The 23,201-nt window shown below is 43.9% G+C and overlaps 2 protein-coding genes across 2 annotated transcripts in view; one reads left to right on the top strand and one right to left on the bottom strand.

Moving 5' to 3' along the window:
- Window positions 1-901: 901 nt before the first annotated feature.
- Window positions 902-2,153, bottom strand: LOC120733590 (spore coat protein SP85-like). Its single transcript, XM_040031884.1, has 2 exons — window positions 1,980-2,153; window positions 902-1,519 (listed from the first exon to the last, which is right to left on the bottom strand). Exons 1-2 carry the CDS (start codon window positions 2,046-2,048, stop codon window positions 1,127-1,129), a joined length of 462 nt encoding a protein of 153 aa, XP_039887818.1. The 5' UTR covers window positions 2,049-2,153; the 3' UTR covers window positions 902-1,126.
- A 3,571-nt stretch (window positions 2,154-5,724) lies between these two features.
- The window catches only part of LOC120733588, a 34,102-nt gene continuing 16,625 nt past the window's right edge, over window positions 5,725-23,201 (top strand). The window contains exons 1-3 of the mRNA XM_040031882.1: window positions 5,725-6,518; window positions 6,642-7,720; window positions 11,121-12,584. Of these exons, the coding sequence (XP_039887816.1) occupies window positions 7,212-7,720; window positions 11,121-12,584 (1,973 nt within the window). The 5' untranslated portion in view covers window positions 5,725-6,518; window positions 6,642-7,211. The remainder of the gene's footprint in view (window positions 6,519-6,641; window positions 7,721-11,120; window positions 12,585-23,201) is intronic.

Raw genomic sequence — 23,201 nt, 5'->3', positions numbered from 1 at the left:
TATTTTTCCTACAATAGCCCGACAGGCAGGGCAGAGATAGATTTTGGTAGCCCGACTGGAAAAATCGCTAGCTCCAGGACGTCGGGCTAGCGATATTGCAAGCCCTGTATCTGATTGAGGAATCACTCATCTTTGGAAAAGAGAGTTTATTACAGAGAAATGTCTCTTTCCAAAATAAAAGCTATACTATCCGCTTCTTCTGGGCTATATTCTCAGCAGCATAAGGAGAATCATGTGCTAACAGCTGTCTAAATGACTCGGCTAAAGTTAGTAGCATGCTTGTTGTTTTTGTCTTTGCACTAGGATGATGTCGGCGTAAATGTGCAGTCATATTCGTTGTGTTCCCACTAGTGCTTTCAGGTTAATCTCGTTGAAATGACCTTAACGCCACAACACGGCAAATCTCCGTTAACGAGCTACCGCCGATCGCCCCGTGCATGGGGCTAGACGGCCAACACGTTAACGAGCTAACTGCGCTAACACACTAGTTCCCACCCATGTAATTGAGCATTGCATGGCACATCCAACATACTGTTTTACTTTAGTCCATGACTCGCTTACCTTCAGGGTCATACGTCACATGAAAACCAAAATAATTCCAAACGCCAGATCTGAATGAGGGTGGGGAGGTCCATGTGTCTTGCTAGCTTGCCCTGCGCTCTTCCTTCTGACTATGCTGTCTGTGTTGAGCGCTCAGTGGATCTGCGCTCGACAGTGCAGCCTAGGCGGAGTAGTCGAACACAGATTCACTGAGCGCTCAACACAGACAGCATCGTCGGAAGGAAAGTTGATAAAATAAATTACAAATGTTGTATTGTTCGATACATATGCGTACCGAACCGAAAGCACTGTATCGAACGGTTCAATATCGATACGAATATCGTTGCACCCCTAGTGATAACAACATCTCACTGCTCAGAATTATGTAAGAAGGCTTCATTTCATAATGACAGTAAAGCAAATACAGACAGATGTGTAGAGAAAATAATCACATAAAAATAATAACTGTGCTAATAAGAAAACCCTCCTGATGTGCATAAATACGGTGAAATCAAAGGTTCCTAAAGTTATAAAGTAACATGTCAGGTAAAGTTCTTCATGTTTGTACTTGAGTAAATATGTTGATCTAGTTTCCAACAGTTGCAGCAAACACAACGAGAACACACAGTGATGTGAAGTGAGTGAAGTGGATCAGGTTTTCACCACTGCAAAACACACCCACACATGTCGGGGAAGTGGGAGGAGCGGTGGGAGGAGCGGTGGGAGGAGCAGTGGGTGGAGCGGTGGGAGGAGCGGTGGGAGGAGCAGTGGGAGGAGGAGAGGTTTCTAATGAACTGTCTGGGGAGGGGAAGGTAACAAAGCCTGGTGGTGTCCCTGTAACTGTGTCGCTGATCCATTGCTGGTACTGGGACACAGGAGTGTAGGCTGAAGGAAATATGAAGCATCCAGGCACAATGATAACTCCACTCTGCAGCCAGATGGATCCACTCTGAGTCATCAGTGGTGCCCCAACACTAAGCTGTGGAAAGACAGTGATGAAAGTTATCAGGACAGATGTGTAACTGTTAGAGGTCGACCTTTGTCACCCACTAAAGTTTGAACTTTGTTGGTAGTTTTGTTACAAACTGTTGAAATAAATGAAGTAATAAATAAATTGATCGTCCCAGTATAACACAGTCAGTAACACTTCATGGATATCAGTCTGTCCACTTAGGAAACATGAACCACTGTGAATCCACTTCAGCTGCTTTGGTGCAATGAAAGTGACGATTCCACAGACAGAAAGTTTCAGGCAGCTCGTTTAAAAAAATCAGTTTCATCAAATAAATTAGAGGCTTTAGAAAAAACAACCTTTGATAAACATGAATATTAATATTTATGGTCCATTAAAGCAAAACAAGTAAACCAAAGTGTGACTAAAGGTGAGATTATCTCAGTGACTGTCAGCAACAGATTATAAGAAATAAACTTGTGCTCACCAAACATGACTCCATCTCTCTAGTACAGATGATGTCTGTGATCCCGTGGATAGCTGGCTTTGCACTCATTGTTTGGATGTGGAGGGTGAAGGTAACGGTGGTCCCCGTGGTAATCGGAGCACTAGGTGCGGTGACTCCCAAGCTAGGCGAGTGGCTCCAGCAGATCCCGGGAATAACATCGGAGATCTCTGTCCAGAAGAGCGCAGTCCTGGGAACAGCTAAGATACTGCGCAGGACCCTCAAGCTCCCAGGCCTCTGGTAGAGGACCCGAGCTTGAAGGATAAACTGCCCGCAGGGGCGTGCTGGGTGTTAAGTGAAGCCCAACAATCATGTTCACAGTCCTGTGGTCTCAGCCTCAGATACTCAACTAATCAAAGTGATGTCATGACAAAAATGAATGACCAACAAAACATTTTCTCCTTCATTTCTGTCACACAAAGCTGTATGTAACGTGTCTCGCGGTTAGTATCATGGTTGCTAGGCAACCTGAACAGCGCGACGAAGTGTATAGGGCTTTGGAGTGTGATGTCACGGGGGTGGGCGTGGAAAGGATTTTGGCCCGATCCGCCATTTTGGGGGTCTAAGTGAAAAAGGAGCGAAAGCACAGCCATGGTTCGTATTTGCTGTGTGGTCGGCTGCAATGTTCGATCACACGACCGGCAAGAGAATAAGGTTGAAAAGGGTTTGTCTTTTCATTCTTTCCCAACCTGGAAGCAACATGAGGCGGCTCGTGTATCGATGTTACCAAACGAAGGCATCCAGCCTGGAGAGCAGCTGTGAGACTGAGCTGATATCCAGTTCTCTTCCATCTCCAAATATCTGTTGGTGCTCCAGACAGTTTCATTCCGGTAAGTTCTAAATATGTTCATATCTCTGTTTATAGCCTATTAGTTTTATTTTCGATTGCGCTCTGAGGTCATAGCAAATTAGAACAAACATCCTACTGAGTGATTTTGCAGAACTACCTTCTATCTATAGAGTTGCTAATTATTTGGCATTATTGCAGCAAACCAGCCCATGAAATGGATGAAACATCGTGACTGGGTCCCAGCGCTACACGAGGGACCTGCTTCAAACATACCACCATGCCAATCAGATTACTTCTTCCATGTGAGGGTGAAGAGGTGACCCTCCTGGATAAGATGGTGAAGGTTTGCTGCATTTGGTGAACAGTGTGATAATAAAACCAGGGAAAATGAAACCTGCTCCTGTTAAATGTTCTTAAGTCTTGTGCTGTTAAAATTGCTGTATTTTTTCAAAAGATACAGTAAATAAAGTAATGTTAGTAGTGGGTGATATCATGTAAACACTCATGATTTTGTGTAAACATTTTGTTATTTGTAAACTATAAATGACATCATCATTGTAACAGATGTGATGTTCTATAAGGTGGTTTTAATAAAAAAAAAAGAGGCAAAAATTAGTTTGTTTCTTTATTCAACTTTTGAACAGTGGGACTCAGTCAGTACATATTTAGTAAATGCAAATTATTTACACAGCAGTGCACTACAGGCATAAATCTAGACCCCTAGATAGAACATTATGGGTCATTCCCACAACCCACAGCTTTACTGTGTTCCAGCAAAGTATCCAATAGCAGCGACGACTCCTCCAAAGTAGCAGGTGGGATTTTTCTGTTTTGAGGCTCCTTTTACCTGTCACTACAGATGGTCTCTGTATGTTTTGATCAAGAGCCTTTTTTGGGCAGCTGAAGAGGAGAAGTCTATCTTATGGCCAACCTCTGGCTGTATCTTGGTCACATTACCCAGCAAAACCCAGTATGCAGGTTCATCTGTAACAGTCCTTGTGCCACAGATCAACACTGCTGCTTCTACTTTAAACAGAAGAGCAGTGACGTGGCTGCAGGTCTCCGCGACTCCGGCCATACAGGTGCAGTGGGCGGCTTCAACCTTCCCTGTGATGCTCACAGTGACCCATGGCTGCAATGCTGGTTCATTCAGTCTTAGAGTGCAGCACCTGAAACACACACAGACAAAGTTCATTTAAAGACAAGAACTAATGAGCCAAGGCCGACACAAATGTGTTTAATCTACTTTATCATAAATGGAACAAAGTGTTTAGAAAGTTAGCACATACATGTAATTTTTCATTTCTTTATGTGTCCATCGCTGCAGGTTATAGTGTAAATCTGCCTGTTCTGTCAGAAACCTGCCTGCAGAAAATGAACCTAAAGCATGTAATGCAAGGATGTCATCACTGTAGAGATGGAGAAAGCATAAAGTGACAATTATGAATCACTTAATATGATAAGGAGATTCTGCAGGTCATTGATCAAAGTATAAAACTAAAATAAAATGTATTTTCAGTGACACAAGATACAAACATGGAAGCAAGATGTGTAATTAGGATTATTTATAATAAACATTAATAAATCATTGCAATTTCTTTAACCATAAAGAATAACTAAATCCTTCAGGACAATGTCACATCAATGCACTGAACTCACTGTTATCCCTCTAACAGCCTCCACATGTTCTCACTTTCCCCTCATGAATGAATTTATGCTGCACTAATCTGAATGTTTGCAGGGAAATCAAACGCATTTCACTCGCAGTACTCGAGCTGACTTACCTTTGATTGAATGACGACTTGTACGCGCTGACTCCACAGATAAGGTACGAGAATATGTCAGGCTACGTCAATAGCGGTTGGTCTTCAGGGTTTCTACTCCACGGCCATATTTCATACGGGTCCACATTTCCAATGCACGCTATTTTCTGCAAGTACCGCTGCTTCGCCTCTGGACGCAATCGGTCTCTATACAGTTCATTCTCGTTTGAGCTGCTTTTAAACATCTTGTAATCGTCGTTCCAACACAGTGTTTTTGATTTGATTCGTAGACCCCGAAAATGGTGCCGCGCTCCCACAATGCATTGCGGCGTGACGTCAACTCCAAAGCCTCTGTGGATGAATGAGTTTGCTTTATGATGCATTATACTGCTGAGTTATAAGAAATACTGTTTGCAGAAAGTCATCGCCTTATTTGTCTGATTAGAAGAGAACATGCTGGAGTTTTCTGCCCCATCTCAGCAGGAGCAGATAAATGGAGAGCCAAGGTCGTAGCTTAGGTGCTGTGTGAGAGAAAGCATGTGAATGTTTAGGCTTTATGATAAGGTGGGGGCACCAGAGGCTATAAGAGTTTGATCAATGCTCCACCATTTTGAGATCTGATGCTGTCTGCATCAGTGTCCATCTCCCACGTGTGTGATCATTAAAATCATCGTTTGACTCAACCCGACCGGACCAGTGTTGTTATTGTGGTTTTTCTCTTGTCTCCATCCCCAATATTTTTGAACCTTAACACTATACAGTCCCATTTCACGAGCCTCTCACTTCCGCACTTCTCGTACTTATAGTACGCACCGTACGTAGTACGCGTAGTGCGCGTACTTCAAGCATGCAGACCCTGAATTGGGACACAGCCACTGATCAGAGATCAAATGGTCACATGACCAAAGAGAAGCATTCAGCCTGCAGTGATTGGTTACAGTTCCCACACATCAATAACCCACAGCGCCCTCCAGTGGTGGAAACACAGATAATACATGTGGAGAAACATGAAGGAGAATCACAGCAGAGGCAGACGCTCCGTCTCAGACAGCCGTCACCTCCACAGCTCCACAGCTCTGCTCCCCGACCTCCAAAAACAACGTTTTTATTTCGTGGACACTGTCCTTCACTCTGAGGGACGTTCATTTTCACTGACAGCCCCTGGACGGTGTGGATCCCTGCTGTGTGTGGATTCATGTTAAAATATCACCATGACTCTGATTTCTGATGCAGCTGCTTTTATTTGGTCAGATTTTCCATCATGTCACAGTCTGACCTCTTAATTTATCTCTTAATTATTTTTCATGTGACTAATTAATGCAGACAAAGCTCTGAATTTCAGTATGAGTGTCTAGTGTTTATTTTGGACTGTGCTCATGATATCAGGCTAACACAGGAGTACCCAGTTTAGTTTCATTTTGTGTTTCTACTTTTCTTTTCGATATAGGCCGTGTTAAGCTGTTCTTGAATGTTCATGAGAAAAAAAGCCTCAAGCTGTGAACTCAGTGATGATGAAATTACTGTGATGTTGTGAAGGATTTGACATGTAGCTGATATCAGTACAGAAGTGTACTCACTTCTGTTCCTGAGCCCAGAGCCAGAGATAAAGATCACAGATGCAGGAACAAACTGCAAGTCTCAGTGGGCGGAGTCAGAACTCCCCATTGTTCATTCCTCTTAACTCGTTCCTCTGTTCAAACTTCTCAAACTTCTATCCACTTTGTTTTTCTTGAAGGTGGAGGTTTGAATCCAGGAGTTCATTCTGAGCTGCTGTAGTTTTCATGCTGATCAGCTTCCCAGTGAACCTTTTTAACCTGTGAGGGGTTTCATGGTCTGTTTTCTAAAGAGTTAATTTGTTCTACTCAAATGAGGAAGTGGGAGGAGACGATGTGGTCAGTGTGTCAGTAGAAACTAAAAAGAAGAAGAGCCTGTTTCTTTGATTTACACCGCTCAGTCTTCATAGAGAAGGTACAGTTGCATTTTCTTTTCAGTTTCATTTTTGCTTTTTTGTATATTGAACTCTGATGATGATAAATGAGGATTATAGTAACTTTACACTGTGCTAATATTAGCTCTGCTTGTATGTTGCAGTCATGGCTGCGGCTCTGGTGTCTGAGGACAGTCTTCTTTGTCCCGTCTGTCTGAGTGTGTTCACTAAACCTGTGTCGATTCCCTGTGGACACAACTTCTGTATGAACTGTATCACAGACTACTGGAGCACCCTGTCTGTACTCCAATGTCCACTGTGCAAAGAGACATTTTACACCAGGCCGTTGCTTCGGGTTAACCCTGTCATTGCTGAAATGGCAGAAAAGGTTAAAAAATCTCTTCAAGAAATGTTGTTGAGTTCATCTGAACAAGCAGGACATGAAGACGTGCTCTGCAGCATCTGTGCAGGGTCCAAGGTCAGCGCCCAGAAGTCCTGTTTAATGTGTTTACTGTCCTACTGTCAAACACATCTGGAGCCTCATCAGAGGATTTCAGCTTTGAAGAAACACAAGCTGATCGATCCAGTTAAGAACCTGGAGAGCAGAGTATGTCAGGGATCACGGTGAGCCTTTGGAGTTGATCTGCAGACTGGATCAAGTGTTTCTGTGTCGGTCCTGTAAATGCAGTGACCATAAAACACATGAAACAGTGAGTCTGGAGGACGAGGCTGAGATGAGGAAATCCCAGCTGAGATTAGACAATAACAGCATGGATCAGATGATCCAGGAGCGTGAGCAGAAAATCCAGGAGCTTCAACAGTCAGTGAAGACCAGAAGAAGTAAAGCTGAGGAGGCGTTATCGTACAGCAGGAAGGTGATGACCGCTTTGGTGCAGCACATAAAGACAGAGTTCACCAGACTGTCTGAGACGATCGAGACGAAGCAGGAAATAAATGAGACGGAGGCAGAAAGCTTTATTGATGAGCTGCAGGCAGAGATTACACACATGAAGAAGAAGAAGCTGCAGTTTCATGAAGCTTCGCTCATCAGAGACCCCTTCAGCTTCCTGGAGAACGTCCTCCCTCTTACCTACAATAAGCCCCAGCTGCAGGACTGGTCTGCTGTGACTGTAACCAGTGACCGGTTTATGATTCAGGAGACCCTGGCCGAGCTGGAGACAAAAGTCAGAGAAGAAGTCAGCATGCTGTGTAATATCAACTTCAGAGATGGGAAACAACAGAGGTATGATCTGAATGTTTTGATGACTTGATCCAGATACGGGTTCTCCTCGAAAACACAGTGAGGTCACTCAATCAAAATCAGTCAGTCCCTTCATCTCGACACCCCTTTTTGTACATGAACTTTTGTTCATTTCATAAAAATAAAGAATAGTTTATCTCATACAGTGGGGCAAAAAAGTATTTAGTCAGCCACCGATTGTGCAAGTTCCCCCACCTAAAATGATGACAGAGGTCAGTAATTTGCACCAGAGGTACACTTCAACTGTGAGAGACAGAATGTGAAAAAAAAATCCATGAATCCACATGGTAGGATTTGTAAAGAATTTATTGGTAAATCAGGGTGGAAAATAAGTATTTGGTCAATAACAAAAATACAACTCAATACTTTGTAACATAACCTTTGTTGGCAATAACAGAGGTCAAACGTTTACTATAGGTCTTTACCAGGTTTGCACACACAGTAGCTGGTATTTTGGCCCATTCCTCCATGCAGATCTTCTCGAGAGCAGAGATGTTTTGGGGCTGTCGCCGAGCAACACGGACTTTCAACTCCCGCCACAGATTTTCTATGGGGTTGAGGTCTGGAGACTGGCTAGGCCACTCCAGGACTTTCAAATGCTTCTTACGGAGCCACTCCTTTGTTGCCCGGGCGGTGTGTTTTGGATCATTGTCATGTTGGAAGACCCAGCCTCGTTTCATCTTCAAAGTTCTCACTGATGGAAGGAGGTTTTGGCTCAAAATCTCACGATACATGGCCCCATTCATTCTGTCCTTAACACGGATCAGTCGTCCTGTCCCCTTGGCAGAAAAACAGCCCCATAGCATGATGTTTCCACCCCCATGCTTCACAGTAGGTATGGTGTTCTTGGGATGCAACTCAGTATTCTTCTTCCTCCAAACACGACGAGTTGAGTTTATACCAAAAAGTTCTACTTTGGTTTCATCTGACCACATGACATTCTCCCAATCCTCTGCTGTATCATCCATGTGCTCTCTGGCAAACTTCAGACGGGCCTGGACATGCACTGGCTTCAGCAGCGGAACACGTCTGGCACTGCGGGATTTGATTCCCTGCCGTTGTAGTGTGTTACTGATGGTGACCTTTGTTACTTTGGTCCCAGCTCTCTGCAGGTCATTCACCAGGTCCCCCCGTGTGGTTCTGGGATCTTTGCTCACCGTTCTCATGATCATTTTGACCCCACGGGATGAGATCTTGCGTGGAGCCCCAGATCGAGGGAGATTATCAGTGGTCTTGTATGTCTTCCATTTTCTGATGATTGCTCCCACAGTTGATTTTTTCACACCAAGCTGCTTGCCTATTGTAGATTCACTCTTCCCAGTCTGGTGCAGGTCTACAATACTTTTCCTGGTGTCCTTCCAAAGCTCTTTGGTCTTGGCCATGGCGGAGTTTGGAGTCTGACTGTTTGAGGCTGTGGACAGGTGTCTTTTATACAGATGATCAGTTCAAACAGGTGCCATTCATACAGGTGGGGGACAGAAAAGCGTCTTACAGAAGACGTTACAGGTCTGTGAGAGCCAGAGATTTTCCTTGTTTGAGGTGACCAAATACTTATTTTCCACCCTGATTTATGAATAAATTCTTTACAAATCCTACCATGTGAATTCGTGGATTTTTTTTTCACATTCTGTCTCTCACAGTTGAAGTGTACCTCTGGTGCAAATTACTGACCTCTGTCATCATTTTAAGTGGGGGAACTTGCACAATCGGTGGCTGACTAAATACTTTTTTCCCCCACTGTATCTGAAAAATCAGTAGTAAACTTTATACGTATTATAAATGGGGTGGCTGTAGCTCAGGAGGTAAAGCAGGTCATCTACTGATCAGAAGGTTAGTGGTTCAATGCCTGGCTCCTCCAGTCTGCATGTCTAGTATCCTCAAATTGCACTCTGATGCATCCATCAGAGTAAGATGTGTAGGAAGCTCTAAGACAGTGCTTGTGAGAATGGCTGTGATTGGGTGAATGTGGCATGTTGTATAGAGCACTTTGAGTACTCCGGGAGAGAAGAAAAGTGCTTTCAGTCCTTTCACCATAAAGAGGTATTACATAATAAAGGGACTGTAGAGAATTCTTGTGTTTGTCTGTTAGAGAAGGAGCTCCGCTGGCTGGTTATTAAATAGTGCAGAGGGTGGTCAGGTTTATGGACTGGTTCTTATACAGCGCTTTACTACTTGATCACTCTGAGTGCTTTATACAACGTTCCTCTTTCATCCATTTATACAAGCTTTGTTGGTTTTGCTACCTAAGAGCTCACTCTGATTGTAACATCGGAGAGCAACCTGCGGTTCAGCATCTTGCCCGAGGATACTTTTGGAAGTCCAAATCCTTCTCAGAATTATAATCCAACACATCAATTAAAATCATGATGAGGAGGAGGAATAGAGTCAAATCCAAGTCCAACATGGACGATTTCCGGTGCTGCTGCTGAAATTTCCAACAGTGAACTTCTGGAATCCTTTGAACTGCCCTTCTCGCGGGACACTGGAGACTGACCCAGAATGCCTCCAGACATCCCAATTTACTTTTTAACTTTCAACTCCCCGCACCTCCCTCTCTCTTATATCTAGTCAAACAATCAGGTGTTTAAAGAAGATTTACTGACCTTTAGCCCGTCCTTATTATCCTCTCCATCTCTAAGGCAAAGGTTATTCAGCTCACATTTCATTAGCACATTAACATGAGTCCTTTTAATCCAAATACTTTTCTCTTTAAAACTCAATACGTTCAATACAGGCCCCCCTTTTTTTACTAAATCATACACTTTAAATGTTGCACATTCAGAGATCTCCTGTGTGCTGTCTCATTCACACACACACTTGGACGAGTGACGAGACGTTTGTGTCCAGATGAACAGAATCAATCTACGGGTAATAAATCCACATTTGAATATCAGTTTCTTTTTGAGAGTAGAAGATGACTGATCTCTAACTCAGTTCCTGTGACCTTAAATTGATTATTTATTTATTGATTCCTAACAGACGGAGAGGAGTTTTGATTTATTTTTTTTATCTGTTTGTTTATTTGAAGGTCAACCATGTTTTCGTATTTTATTCAATTTTATTATTGAAGCTTCCCTGTGATATACCTGTTCATTTATATTCCTTCTCACATGAATTATATACATTATTATTATTAAACTTAGTAAGACGTCTGGCTTCATCTGATTTCTGTATTTTGATCACATAAATGTTGAGTTTTGTCACCATACATGTTTGTGTCTTCAGGTTTTATCTCATTTAAACGTCATAGTGTTTGTAAAAGTAAAGTCTGAGCTGTACAGCAGCTGCATCAGCACAGATAACATGATAATCACAGACAGCAGTACTCATAAAGACTTCTGCATTCACTCTGCCCTCTGATTGAAACTCTGCTTTGGTGCAGGACGAGTAACGTCTCAAAATACAAGGACATCATCTCCAGAAGTGATCTGATCAGGTCAGGACCTCCTGCTGTCTACCAGCTGAGACCAAAGAAACAGAAGTTTGGAACAAGAATGACTGTTGGAGAAAAAAAACAAGACAAGACAAACAGAACCATCTTACTGGTGGGAGAAACAGGAGCAGGAAAATCCACACTGATCAACGCTCTGCTCAACTACACTATGGGAGTGAAGTGGGAGGATAGAGTCTGGTTTACGATTGTAGAGGAGGAGAAGAAGAGTCAAATAGAAGGACAGACAGAAAGTCAGACATCAGATGTGATGGTGTACGACATCTTTGGGTTTGAAGATGAAACTCTGCCCTACTCTCTGACCATCATCGATACTCCTGGATATGGAGACATCGAACACGGTGGCATCTTCAGTCACAGATTATTGAACTTGCTGGATGGAGTCCATGAAGTTCATGCAGTGGGTCTGGTGATGAAGGCAACAGAGAATCGACTGAGTGATCGACTGATGTACGTCTTTGATTCAGTGATGTCTCTGTTTGGAAAAGATGTGGAGCAAAACATCATAGCTCTGATCACACACTCAGATGGAAGAAAACCTAAAAATGCTTTTAAAGCTCTTGAAGATGCAAAAATTAAATGTGCCAAAAATAAGAAGAATCAGTCTGTTTACTTCTTGTTTAATAACTGCCAGCATGAAGACGAGGCAGAAAAATACCTGAAACTAAATTTTGAAAGCTCAGAGAGAGGAGTGAGAGGGTTCACAGCTTTCCTGAAAGAAAGTACACCTCTGCAGCCAGAAGTGACCCCTGAAGTGTTAAAGGAAAGAATCAGACTGACAGCCTGCATCCAAAACCTGCAAGAAAGAATCAGATTCACTGAAGTGAAACAGAGAGAGATGAAACAGACTCGGGAAGCTCTGCAGAAGAATGAAGTGGTCACTCCATGTGTTGTTTTTAAACATAAAGAACCTATCAGAGCAGAGACGTGTGGGGTGGGGGTTAAAGCAGCTGTCAGCTGCACAGTCTGTGAGGAGAACTGTCACTATCCTGGACGCATCCTGGTGCCCTTAAATCACTGTGAGGTCTTTAGAGATGGTCTCTGCACGTCATGCACCAACAAGTGTGCTGCATCAGTGCATGTGAAAGAAAAGTGGAGATATGTGACCAGGATAAGGAGAGGTCAGAAGAACAAAACACGAACAAAAAAGAAGGACGTTGATTTTTTTGAAGAGGAAATGAACAAACTGACAGCAGAGAAGTCCCAGTTCCTGGATGAGTCCTACCAGCATGTAGTCAGACTGGAGCAGATCGCTCTGAAAGCTGATTCAGTGTCCACTATTGTCCACTTGGACTTCTTGATTGAGAAGATGAAGCAAAAAGGAGACACAGAGAAGGTCCAGAAACTGGAGGAGATGAGAAGGAGAGAGGATGAAGGAATTAGAGGAGCTCTGAGGTATGTCAAACTGACAGCACTCACAGAACAGTGACTGGAGTTTATAATTACTAAGTATAAACTAGGTGTTTAATTATCAGAGAAAAGTGTACAGATCAATATCACTGCTGAAACACATCGCTGATAGTTTATCCTGGGTTTATTTCACTCTTAGTGTTCAAACACTTTCTTTGCTCAGCGTGACACAGTCATAATACACTACATTTCTGTAATCGATGAAGAGGAGGAGAAAAAAAACTGATTCTCATGGCTGGATTTGAATGTTAGCTATGGAAATGTGTCTTTTATCAAAAAGAAACTGAAATCAATCAGTGTTTTGTGTGAGAACATGAAAACAAATACAATATAGAGAAATTGACATCTGGTTTAAAGGATGGAGAATTACACAAAACGTCTTATACTGAGGTAAAACTACAATGATGTGCAAAAAGTCTTTAGTCCAGCACCTCATCCCCAAACTTTGATGGGCATTTCAAACTTTTCCAACTGGGAACCATGGCCTCGGACTTGGAGGTGCTGATTCTTATCCCAGCCCCTTCACTAAAGACAGAGGGTTACACCTGGAGGTTATTGTTCAGTCATGGACTATTTTAGTTAATGGAAAGATATTTAAAATAATTTTATATAGAGTCCAATTATAAACATAAAATATAAATGTAAAATATAAATACCGTATTTTTTGGACCATAAGGCACACCGCATTATAAAGTGCATTAAGCAAAACAAAACGGTCAGATAAGTCAAACTTACCTCAACTCATTCTTCTTGCTTCCTCCACTTCTGTACCATTGATTCATTAATGTTGAATTCTCTGGCAGCTGCTCTATTCCCGTGTTGTTGCAGTATATTAATGACTAACCTCATATTGTGGATGGATTAACTCAGTTGTTCTCCTGACTGAAGTTTGGTCCATTTACAGCATCCCCTTAACCTTTATCGAGTGGAAAAAAGTTAGCGTTCATCCTCCAGCGCCACTGTGCTAATGTTATGCTAACATAGCTGTGTCGCTAGCGATCACGTAGGACATAAATTTATGTACCAGCTAGCCTAACTTCAGTAACCCTACAAATGTCACAGAAAGTGTTTAGTTTTCTGTCTTCATTTATGCTGGAAGTGACAGTGTTACACCCCTGAAAACAGGGAGTGATTTTGACTTGCTTCTCTCATGCAGTCGTTTATTGCAATCAAAATGAACATAAATGTTTCACATTCTGTACTGCTTAATGGCACATGGTAGAAGGAAAAGTTAAATAATAATGTAACACAGTAAGGGGAATTGTTGAAAAGAATACGTCAATGGGCCAATAGGCTCGACTATCCGGTTGTTCAGTCTGACATCACTAGCCGTGTCTGGGCCTAAACTCCGCTGCAGGTCCATATATCAAACGATCACTATGGCATTACTGAGAGTTGAAAAACTGTCTAAAGTCTTTCATCTTTAATGAAATGATCAGCATTCTGCTCTACCAGGTGTAACAATTGAGTTTAACATCCAGACATCCATGAAAACGGAATTTATGACATTTAACGGAGTTAGAAGTTAGCAGGGAGTTAGCTCGCTAGCTTCTATCTAAATACAATATAGCATGTCCTGACTGCGGGGTTTTGGAAACAAATTAAAACGAACAGCTCTGCTATCACTTCCAGCATAAATGAAGACAGAAAACTAAACAGCAGTGACGTTTGTAGGGTTACTGAAGTTGGGCTAGCTGGTATATAATGATGTGTTACGTGACCGCTAGCGACACAGCTATGTTAGCATGATATAAACAAGCTAACTTTTTTTCCACTGATAAAAGTTACCGTGAGTGTTCTCGGTGGTCAGGAACAAATGTAATCGCATGGCAGGATGCTGTAAAAGGACCAAACTTCAGCCAGGAGAACAACTGAGATAATCCATCCACAATACGAGGTTAGTCATTCATATACTGCTGCATGGGCTGGGCTGTAGTTACATCCTAAGGTTTTAAAAACTGAGCTTAAATAAATGATTAGTGGTAATAAAAGCCGAGGGAGGTCAGCAGTGATCACTGACTGTTTTAGGAGCTTTTTGAGATTAAATAGAAGGAAATACAAAACATTAAACATGTTAACAACACAAAAGCCATATTAAACGCAGACTACTTTAGACCCGGAAGTAGGATTTGTCGCGTCATCACTGAACAACCAGATAGGAGCACAGGGGTGTGTTTAAATGAGACACAGAGACAAGAATGTAACTCAAACGAACCAGACGACTTTAGTGAAATAAACCATAAGGTTGACAAGCACAGGTTAAAGACACACACTTACAATGGTAGAAAGGAAACTTACAAAAATTAAAAGAAGAGTAAAACACATAAACTACTAAGCAATGACTTGGCCAAATGTTACTTTTGGTTTTCAAAGTTGGGTTTCAATGCTTGGGTTTCAATGCTCGGGTGCACCCTAGTAACCTGACTCCTTAACTCTTATAGAAATAGATTACACAAATCCAATGTACATTCAAATGAAAATCTCACACTCTTTTCACATGTGGAGAATGTTCTACACAACAGCTCATTATTTAAAGTCCCAAATAAAAAATGTCCAAGGGGTAAAGTCCAAAAGATTCCCAGGGTGTGAAAGAAAATAGGGGTGAGAGAATGTCAGTGAGTGGTCTCATGTATACCCAGCTGTGTGTGAAAGTGTGAGTGATACAGTCCTACCACACCACAAGGTGCAGCAGATCATCAAGTGGAAAAGAAGCGAATCTCAGTCTCTCTAAGTCCAGGTGGGAAGGCTCGCCATCTATTTCACCGGAGGAATCCACCTCAGGAACAACTCAGCATACAAAAAAAAACCCCTGACCTGTCAACAGACAGGGTCAGAAGAGAAATTCAAATATTAATTACCGTACTTTCTGGACAATAGAGCGCACCTGTATGTAAGCCGCATCAGCTCTATTTTTAAAAATTAAAAAAAAAAAAAGATATAGAAGCCGCACCCGGCTACAAGCCGCAGATATCTATGATTAAAAAATAGATATTTACTGCATGTACATGAAGGAAACGGTTTCCAGGGCCTAATCCGTGGATCGACTTCCTTCGAGGCGTGGACGTCTATCAGCAGAGAATGTACCTTCACCTATCAGCAGAGATTGTACCTTAGTCTGTAACACAGTCAAATATATTCTCAAGTAACATTCAAGCATGCCATTCAGCGTGTTAGTACGAGCTCGGGAGCAGCTTGGGAGAACAAGAAAACAGAGACTGCTTCAGATTGTCTTCCCAAAGTGACTCAACTTTATTCACAAGTACAACAGCTTATATAGAGGGTAAAATTCATGAGACAGCAGATTATCAGTTTAAACCAGTACAGACCAAGATAAGGGAGCGTATTCCTGCCCTTGGGTGAAGAAGCATCCTTTGTGTAGTGTATCAGTTCAGCTACAATTGTGATTATCTCAGCGACATATTTTCAAGGCACAAAACAAAGAGTTCTTACATTAGTGAAATCTGAAACAAACCATTTGGTCTTCAACAGGCATCTCCTAAAAGATTAAGAAACTAATGTAGCTGAGGGAGTGATCTCTGTGGTATTTCAACCTTGTACCAGCCTGTGATTCTCACACATCAATTCTTGGGTCAAAGAGAAAAATAACTAAAACAAAGGGGCCTTATTGAATGACAGAGTTTTCCTGCATAATGTCACTATAAAACAATATCCAGTAAATGCTCCCATGGTACTAAAATACCTAACAGTACAGAACAATCTTGTACTGCAAATGTACATGTATGTACCTGAACAGATTCTTTCCAAACAATGCCTTTTAACACGGCAGCAACTTTGCTGATTAAAACAGAACCAAGAGAAAATATCCGCTATTTATTTACCTCCATTTTTCCTTTATTTGAAACCACAAGTCACTTTAATCATCTTCGCTGAAACCCATGAAGTCGTCTTCTTCAGTGTCGGAGTTGAACAGGCTCAGAAGCGCTTCATCACATCTGTCTCCATCAGTCTCGCTCTCCGTGTCACTGTCATCCTCCGGTGAAGTTGGCTCTGAAGGTGCGCCGCTCTGTTCGCGCAGCAGTCCAGCCTTTCGGAACCCAATGGTGATGGTGGATTCTTTCACAGCACTCCACGCTGTTAGGATCCACTGACAGACATCAGAAAAGGATGCTTTTCGCATGCGGCCAGTTTTTGTGAATGACTTTTCACCGCTTGTCATCCAAGTCTCCCACTCAACCCGTAGTGCAGCTTTAAATGCCCGATTTACACTGATGTCCAATGGCTGCAAAAACTTTGTTGTACCTCCAGGAATCACAGCTGGAATGGAGTTTGCTTTCTTGATCGCTGCTTTCACAGAATCTGTGATGTGGACCCTCATGCTATCCAAAACCAGCAGTGCTTTTTTCCGGTGAAAAAATCCTCCCGGGCGCTTCCCATAGCACTCCGTTAACCATTCCTTCATTAGACCTTCTATCATCCACCCTTTGGTGTTAACTTTGACCACTATGCCTTTCGGGAGTTGTTCTTTCGGCATAGTTATGCGCTTAAAAATCACCATTGGTGGAAGTTTTTGTCCAGATGCCATGCATGCCAGAACGCAGGTGAAGTGCGTCTGGCCTGATGTCTTCAACAACACGGATGATGCACCTGTCTTGTTAACGGTCCTGGTCAGAGGCAGCTCAAATGTTAAAGGTACTTCATCCATATTGATTATGTCGTCTGGTCCGATGGAGTTTTCTTTTATCTTTTTTTCAACGAATTTGTGGAAGTTTTCAACTTTTTCCTGATAGTCAGGGGGGAGTTGCTGACAGAGAGTGGTCCGTGCCCTGATGGACAGGTTTTTACGTTTCATAAAACTGCAGCATTCGCCTGTTTACTCACTGTGGCTACTTTTAACATGAAAGGTAGCTGATAACCAGCGAACTTATGTGCAGCACAGTTGGATGGAACTTATATCTAATACTTTTTCCAGCTCAAAAGCTTCAGTCTCTCTTTTCTCCTGCCAGCACGCGACTACCTCCACACATAGCAGCGAACACAGAGCACGTGGGTGGGACATACAGTGGCAGGCTGCTCTCCCATTGGTCAAAGCATACTGGACCCTGTGCATTTTGATGGTTGGGCAGGCTGTCCATCTCTCCTCATATCTATAACTCCTTAAAGTGGTACCCTCATTTTATGTGGGTTACAATAAACCAAAATAATAAAGTTCTTATTATGCATATACCTGAACAGGTTTCCTGACAAAATTCAATTCAATTTTATTTATATAGCGCCAAATCACAACAACAGTCGCCTCAAGGCGCTTTATATTGTAAGGTAGACCCTACAACAATACATACAGAGAAAACCCAACAATCATATGACCCTTTGGCGACACTTTGGCAACAGTGGGAAGGAAAAACTCCCTTTTAACAGGAAGAAACCTCCGGCAGAACCAGGCTCAGGAAGGGGCGGGGCCATCTGCTGTGATTGGTTGGGGTGAGAGAAGGAAGACAGGATAAAGACATGCTGTGGAAGAGAGACAGAGGTTAATAACAGATATGATTCAATGCAGAGAGGTCTGTTAATACATAGTGGGTGAGAAAGGTGACTGGACAGGAAAAACTCAATGCATCATGGGAATCCCCCGGCAGCCTACATCCTTTGCAGCATAACTAAGGGAGGATTCAGGGTCACCTGGTCCAGCCCTAACTATATGCTTTAGCAAAAAGGAAAGTTTGAAGCCTAATCTTAAAAGTAGAGATAGTGTCTGTCTCCCGAATCCAAACTGGAAGCTGGTTCCACAGAAGAGGGGCCTGAAAACTGAAGGCTCTGCCTCCCATTCTACTTTTAAATACTCTAGGAACAACAAGTAGGCCTGCAGAGCGAGAGCGAAGTGCTCTAATAGGGTGATATGGTACTACAAGGTCATTAAGATAAGATGGGGCCTGATTATTTAAGACCTTGTATGTGAGGAGCAGGATTTTGAATTCAATCCTGGATTTAACAGGAAGCCAAAACAGGAGAAATCTGTTCTCTCTTTCTAGTCCCTGTCAGGACTCTTGCTGCAGCATTTTGGATCAGCTGAAGGCTTTTCAGCGAGTTTTTTGGACATCCTGATAATAATGAATTACAGTAGTCCAGCCTGGAAGTAATAAATGCATGAACTAGTTTTTCAGCGTCACTCTGAGACAGGATATTTCTAATTTTAGAGATGTTGCGCAAATGGAAGAAAGCAGTCTTACATATTTGTTTAATATGTGCGTTGAAGGACATGTCCTGGTCAAAAATGACTCCAAGGTTCCTCACAGCGTTACTGGAGGCCAAGGTAATGCCATCCAGAGTAAGAATCTGGTTAGAGACCATATTTCTAAGCTTTTCAGGGCCGAGTACAATAACCTCAGTTTGATCTGAATTAAGAAGCAGAAAGTTAGCGGCCATCCAGGTCTTTATGTCTTTAAGACATTCCTGCAGTTTAACTCATTGGTGTGTGTTATCTGGCTTCATGGACAGATAGAGCTGGGTGTCATCTGCATAGCAGTGTAAATGTATGCTATGTCTTCTAATGATACTGCCTAAGGGAAGCATGTATAATGTAAACAGAATTGGTCCTAGCACTGAACCCTGTGGAACTCCATAATTAACCTCAGTGTGTGAAGAGGACTCTCCATTTACATGCACGAATTGGAGTCTATTAGATCGATATGATACAAACCACTGCAGCGCAGTACCTGTAATACCTACAGCATGTTCTAATCGCTCTAATAGGATATTATGGTCAACAGTATCGAATGCTGCACTGAGGTCTAGCAGGACAAGCACAGAGATGAGTCCACTGTCAGAGGCCATAAGAAGATCATTTGTAACCTTCACTAAAGCTGTTTCTGTGCTGTGATGAGCTCTGAAACCTGACTGAAACTCTTCAAATAAACCATTCCTCTGCAGATGATCTGTTAGCTGTTTGACAACTACTCTTTCAAGGATGTTTGATATGAAAGGAAGGTTGGAGATTGGCCTATAATTAGCTAAGACTGCTGGGTCTAGAGATGCTTTTTGAGTAAAGGTTTAACTACAGCCAGCTTGAAGGCCTGTGGTACATAGCCGATAGAGATAGGTTGATCATATTTAAGATCGAAGAATTAATTAATGGCAGGACTTCTTTGAGCAGTCTGGTAAGAATGGGGTCTAAAAAAAAAAGTCGACATCAACGAGTTTACGGAAGTAGCAGTATGCTTCGTCAATATGCTAGCGGAGCAGATTATCCCCACTGCGAGAGTCACCACATTCCCAAACCAGAAACCGTGGATGGACAGATCGATCCGCACTGCAGTAAACGCCAGGACCGCCTCCTACAACGCGGGTCTTGGCGATATGAGCGCCCACAAAGCGGCCTCATACGGCGTGCGGCGCGCGGTGAGAGATGCCAAACGCAGGTACCGGGAACGTGTGGAGTCCCACTTCCACCAGGGCGACACACGGAGTATGTGGCACGGACTACGCACCATTACGGACTACAAAGCCAGGGACACTGCGCTGATCAACGCCGACTCTGCATTCACCAACAAGCTGAATCAGTTCTACGCCCGTTTCGAGGTTAGCCAGGCGGCTAATGCTATCTACCGCCTGACTACCGAGGACAGTGACGTCATCAGCGAGAGACCAGTGACCAGCATCGTGGAGCATGACGTCCGAGCGGCACTGAGGAGAGTGAACACAAGGAAAGCGGCGGGGCCAGACGGCATCACCGGCCGTCTGCTGCACTGCTGTGCTGACCAGCTAGCAGGTGTGTTCACTAACATCTTCAACGAGTCCCTGGCGAAGTCTGTGGTCCCCACATGCTTCAAAAGATCCACCATCATCCCTGTGCCCAAGAACAGCAAACCCTCATCCCTGAACGATTACCGGCCAGTTGCACTGACCTCGGTAGTAATGAAGGTGTTTGAGAGGCTGCTGAAGAACATCATCTCCTCCTTCATCCCAGACACCACAGATCCGCTGCAGTTCGCCTACAGATCCAACAGATCCACAGAGGACGCCATCGCCCACGTCCTGCACACCACTCTCAGCCACGTGGACAAGAAACAGGGTAACTATGTGTGAATGCTGTTTGTTGATTACAGTTCAGCGTTTAACACAATAGTGCCCTGCAGACTGTTCACAAAGCTCAGGAATCTGGGACTTAACAGCCGTCTGTGTGAGTGGGTGTTGGACTTCCTCACTGGCAGAACTCAGGTGGTGAGGGTGGGCAGGTGCTTCTCCAACAGCATCACCATCAACACAGGAGCACCTCAGGGATGTGTCCTCTCGCCACTGCTCTACTCCCTCTACACTTCAGACTGTGTGGCCACCCATGGCTCCAACACCATTGTGAAGTTTGCTGACGACACAGTGGTGTTGGGTGCCATCTCCAACAACAATGAGGAGGCCTACATGGATGAAGTGAAGAATCTGGCATCGTGGTGCCAGGACAACCACCTCCAGCTGAACGTCAGCAAGACCAAGGAGCTGGTGGTGGACTTCAGAAGGGGTCAGCACAGAGACTACAAGCCCATCATCATCAATGGAGCTCCAGTGGAGAGGGTGCAGTCCTTCAAGTATCTTGGTGTCCACATCTCCTCAGACCTGACATGGGCTGCCCACATTCAGGTCCAGACCAAAAAGGCGAGGCAGCGCCTGTATCACCTACGACAACTGAGGAAGTTCAGGGTCTCTCCAAAGATCCTCAGGATTTTCTATACAGGCGCTGTGGAGAGCATCCTCACACAGAACATGACATCGTGGTTCGGGAACAGCTGTGTGAAGGACCAAAAAGCTCTCCAGAGAGTGATCCGTACAGCAGAACGCTGCTGCAGGATTGCTCTCCCCCCGCTTCAGGACACCTACACCAGGAGATGCCGGACCAGAGCAGATACTTAAGGACCCGTCCCATCCTGGTAACAAACTGTTCCAACTTCTGCAATCTGGTAGAAGGTTCCGCATCTTCCAGGCAAGGACAGACTCAAGAGGAGCTTCTATCCCCAAGCCATCCGTGCCCTAAACACACACACCCGCCCTCTCACATCATCTATAATTGACTGAGACAGGACTCTCTTCCAGACACTCTAAACCAAGGCACAATGTACATTTCAATTCCTTTAATTTTAAATATGTTTATATTGTCTATCCTGTAAAATAGTCAGATGTCTATTCATATAAATGTACAGAATTCACCTGCTTGCTGCTACTACTGCACATTCACCCAGTGTATAAAAATTACTATATGTATGTATGTATGTATGTATGTATATAAAAAAAAAACACCCAGCACGCCCCTGCGGGCGGTTTATCCTTCAAGCTCGGGTCCTCTACCAGAGGCCTGGGAGCTTGAGGGTTCTGCGCAGTACCTTAGCTGTTCCCAGGACTGCGCTCTTCTGGACAGAGATCTCCGATGTTATTCCCGGGATCTGCTGGAGCCACTCGCCTAGCTTGGGAGTCACCGCACCTAGTGCTCCGATTACCACGGGGACCACCATTACCTTCACCCTCCACATCCTCTCGAGCTCTTCTCTGAGCCCTTGGTATTTCTCCAGCTTCTCGTGTTCCTTCTTCCTGATATTGCTGTCATTCGGAACCGCTACATCGATCACTACGGCCGTCTTCTTCTGTTTGTCTACCACCACTATGTCCGGTTGGTTAGCCACCACCATTTTGTCCGTCTGTATCAGGAAGTCCCACAGGATCTTAGCTCGGTCATTCTCCACCACCCTTGGGGGCATCTCCCACTTTGACCTCGGGACTTCCAGGTTATACTCGGCACAGATGTTCCTGTACACTATGCCGGCCACTTGGTTATGGCGTTCCATGTATGCCTTGCCTGCTAGCATCTTGCACCCTGCTGTTATGTGCTGGATTGTCTCTGGGGCATCTTTACACAGCCTGCACCTGGGGTCTTGCCTGGTGTGATAGACCCCAGCCTCTATGGATCTTGTACTCAGAGCTTGTACTTGTGCTGCCATGATTAGTGCCTCTGTGCTGTCTTTCTTGTACAATTCTAGGAGCCACTGGTAGGATTTCTGGATATCAGCCACCTCCTCTATCTGCCGGTGGTACATACCGTGCAGGGGCCTGTCCTTCCATGATGGTTCCTCGTCTTCCTCCTCTTTCTTGGGTTTCTGCTGCCTGAGGTATTCACTGAGCACTCGGTCAGTTGGGGCCATCTTCCCAATGTATTCTTGGATGTTCGTTGTCTCATCCTGGACTGTGGTGCTGACACTCACCACTCACCAGTCCCCGGCCCCCTTTCTTCCGCTTAGCGTACAGCCTCAGGGTGCTGGACTTGGGGTGAAACCCTCCATGCATGGTAAGGAGCTTTCTTGTCTTTATGTCAGTGGCTTCTATCTCCTCCTTTGGCCAGCCTATTACCCCAGCAGGGTACCTGATCACGGGCAGGGCGTACGTGTTGATGGCCCGGATCTTGTTCTTACCATTCAGCTGACTCCTCAGGACTTGCCTGACCCTCTGCAGGTACTTGGTGGTTGCAGCCTTTCTAGCGGCCTCTTCATGGTTCCCATTTGCCTGCGGGATCCCCAGGTACTTGTAACTGTCCTCTATGTCTGCAATGTTGCCTTCTGGTAGTTCAATCCCCTCAGTTCTGACTACCTTCCCTCTCTTTGTTACCATCCG

This window comes from Simochromis diagramma, unplaced genomic scaffold, assembly GCF_900408965.1.
Source record: "Simochromis diagramma unplaced genomic scaffold, fSimDia1.1 OVJJ01000786.1, whole genome shotgun sequence".
Lineage (NCBI taxonomy): Eukaryota > Metazoa > Chordata > Actinopteri > Cichliformes > Cichlidae > Simochromis > Simochromis diagramma.
This window is presented reverse-complemented; position numbering and strand designations above follow the sequence as displayed.

Bases quoted from the DNA above. Each gene is read 5' to 3' on its own strand.
- LOC120733590 (XM_040031884.1), bottom strand. From the start codon at position 2,048: ATGAGTGCAAAGCCAGCTATCCACGGGATCACAGACATCATCTGTACT. The intron at 1,520-1,979 runs GTGAGCACAAGT...GTCTTTCCACAG, and splicing joins GAGAGATGGAGTCATGTTTG to CTTAGTGTTGGGGCACCACT.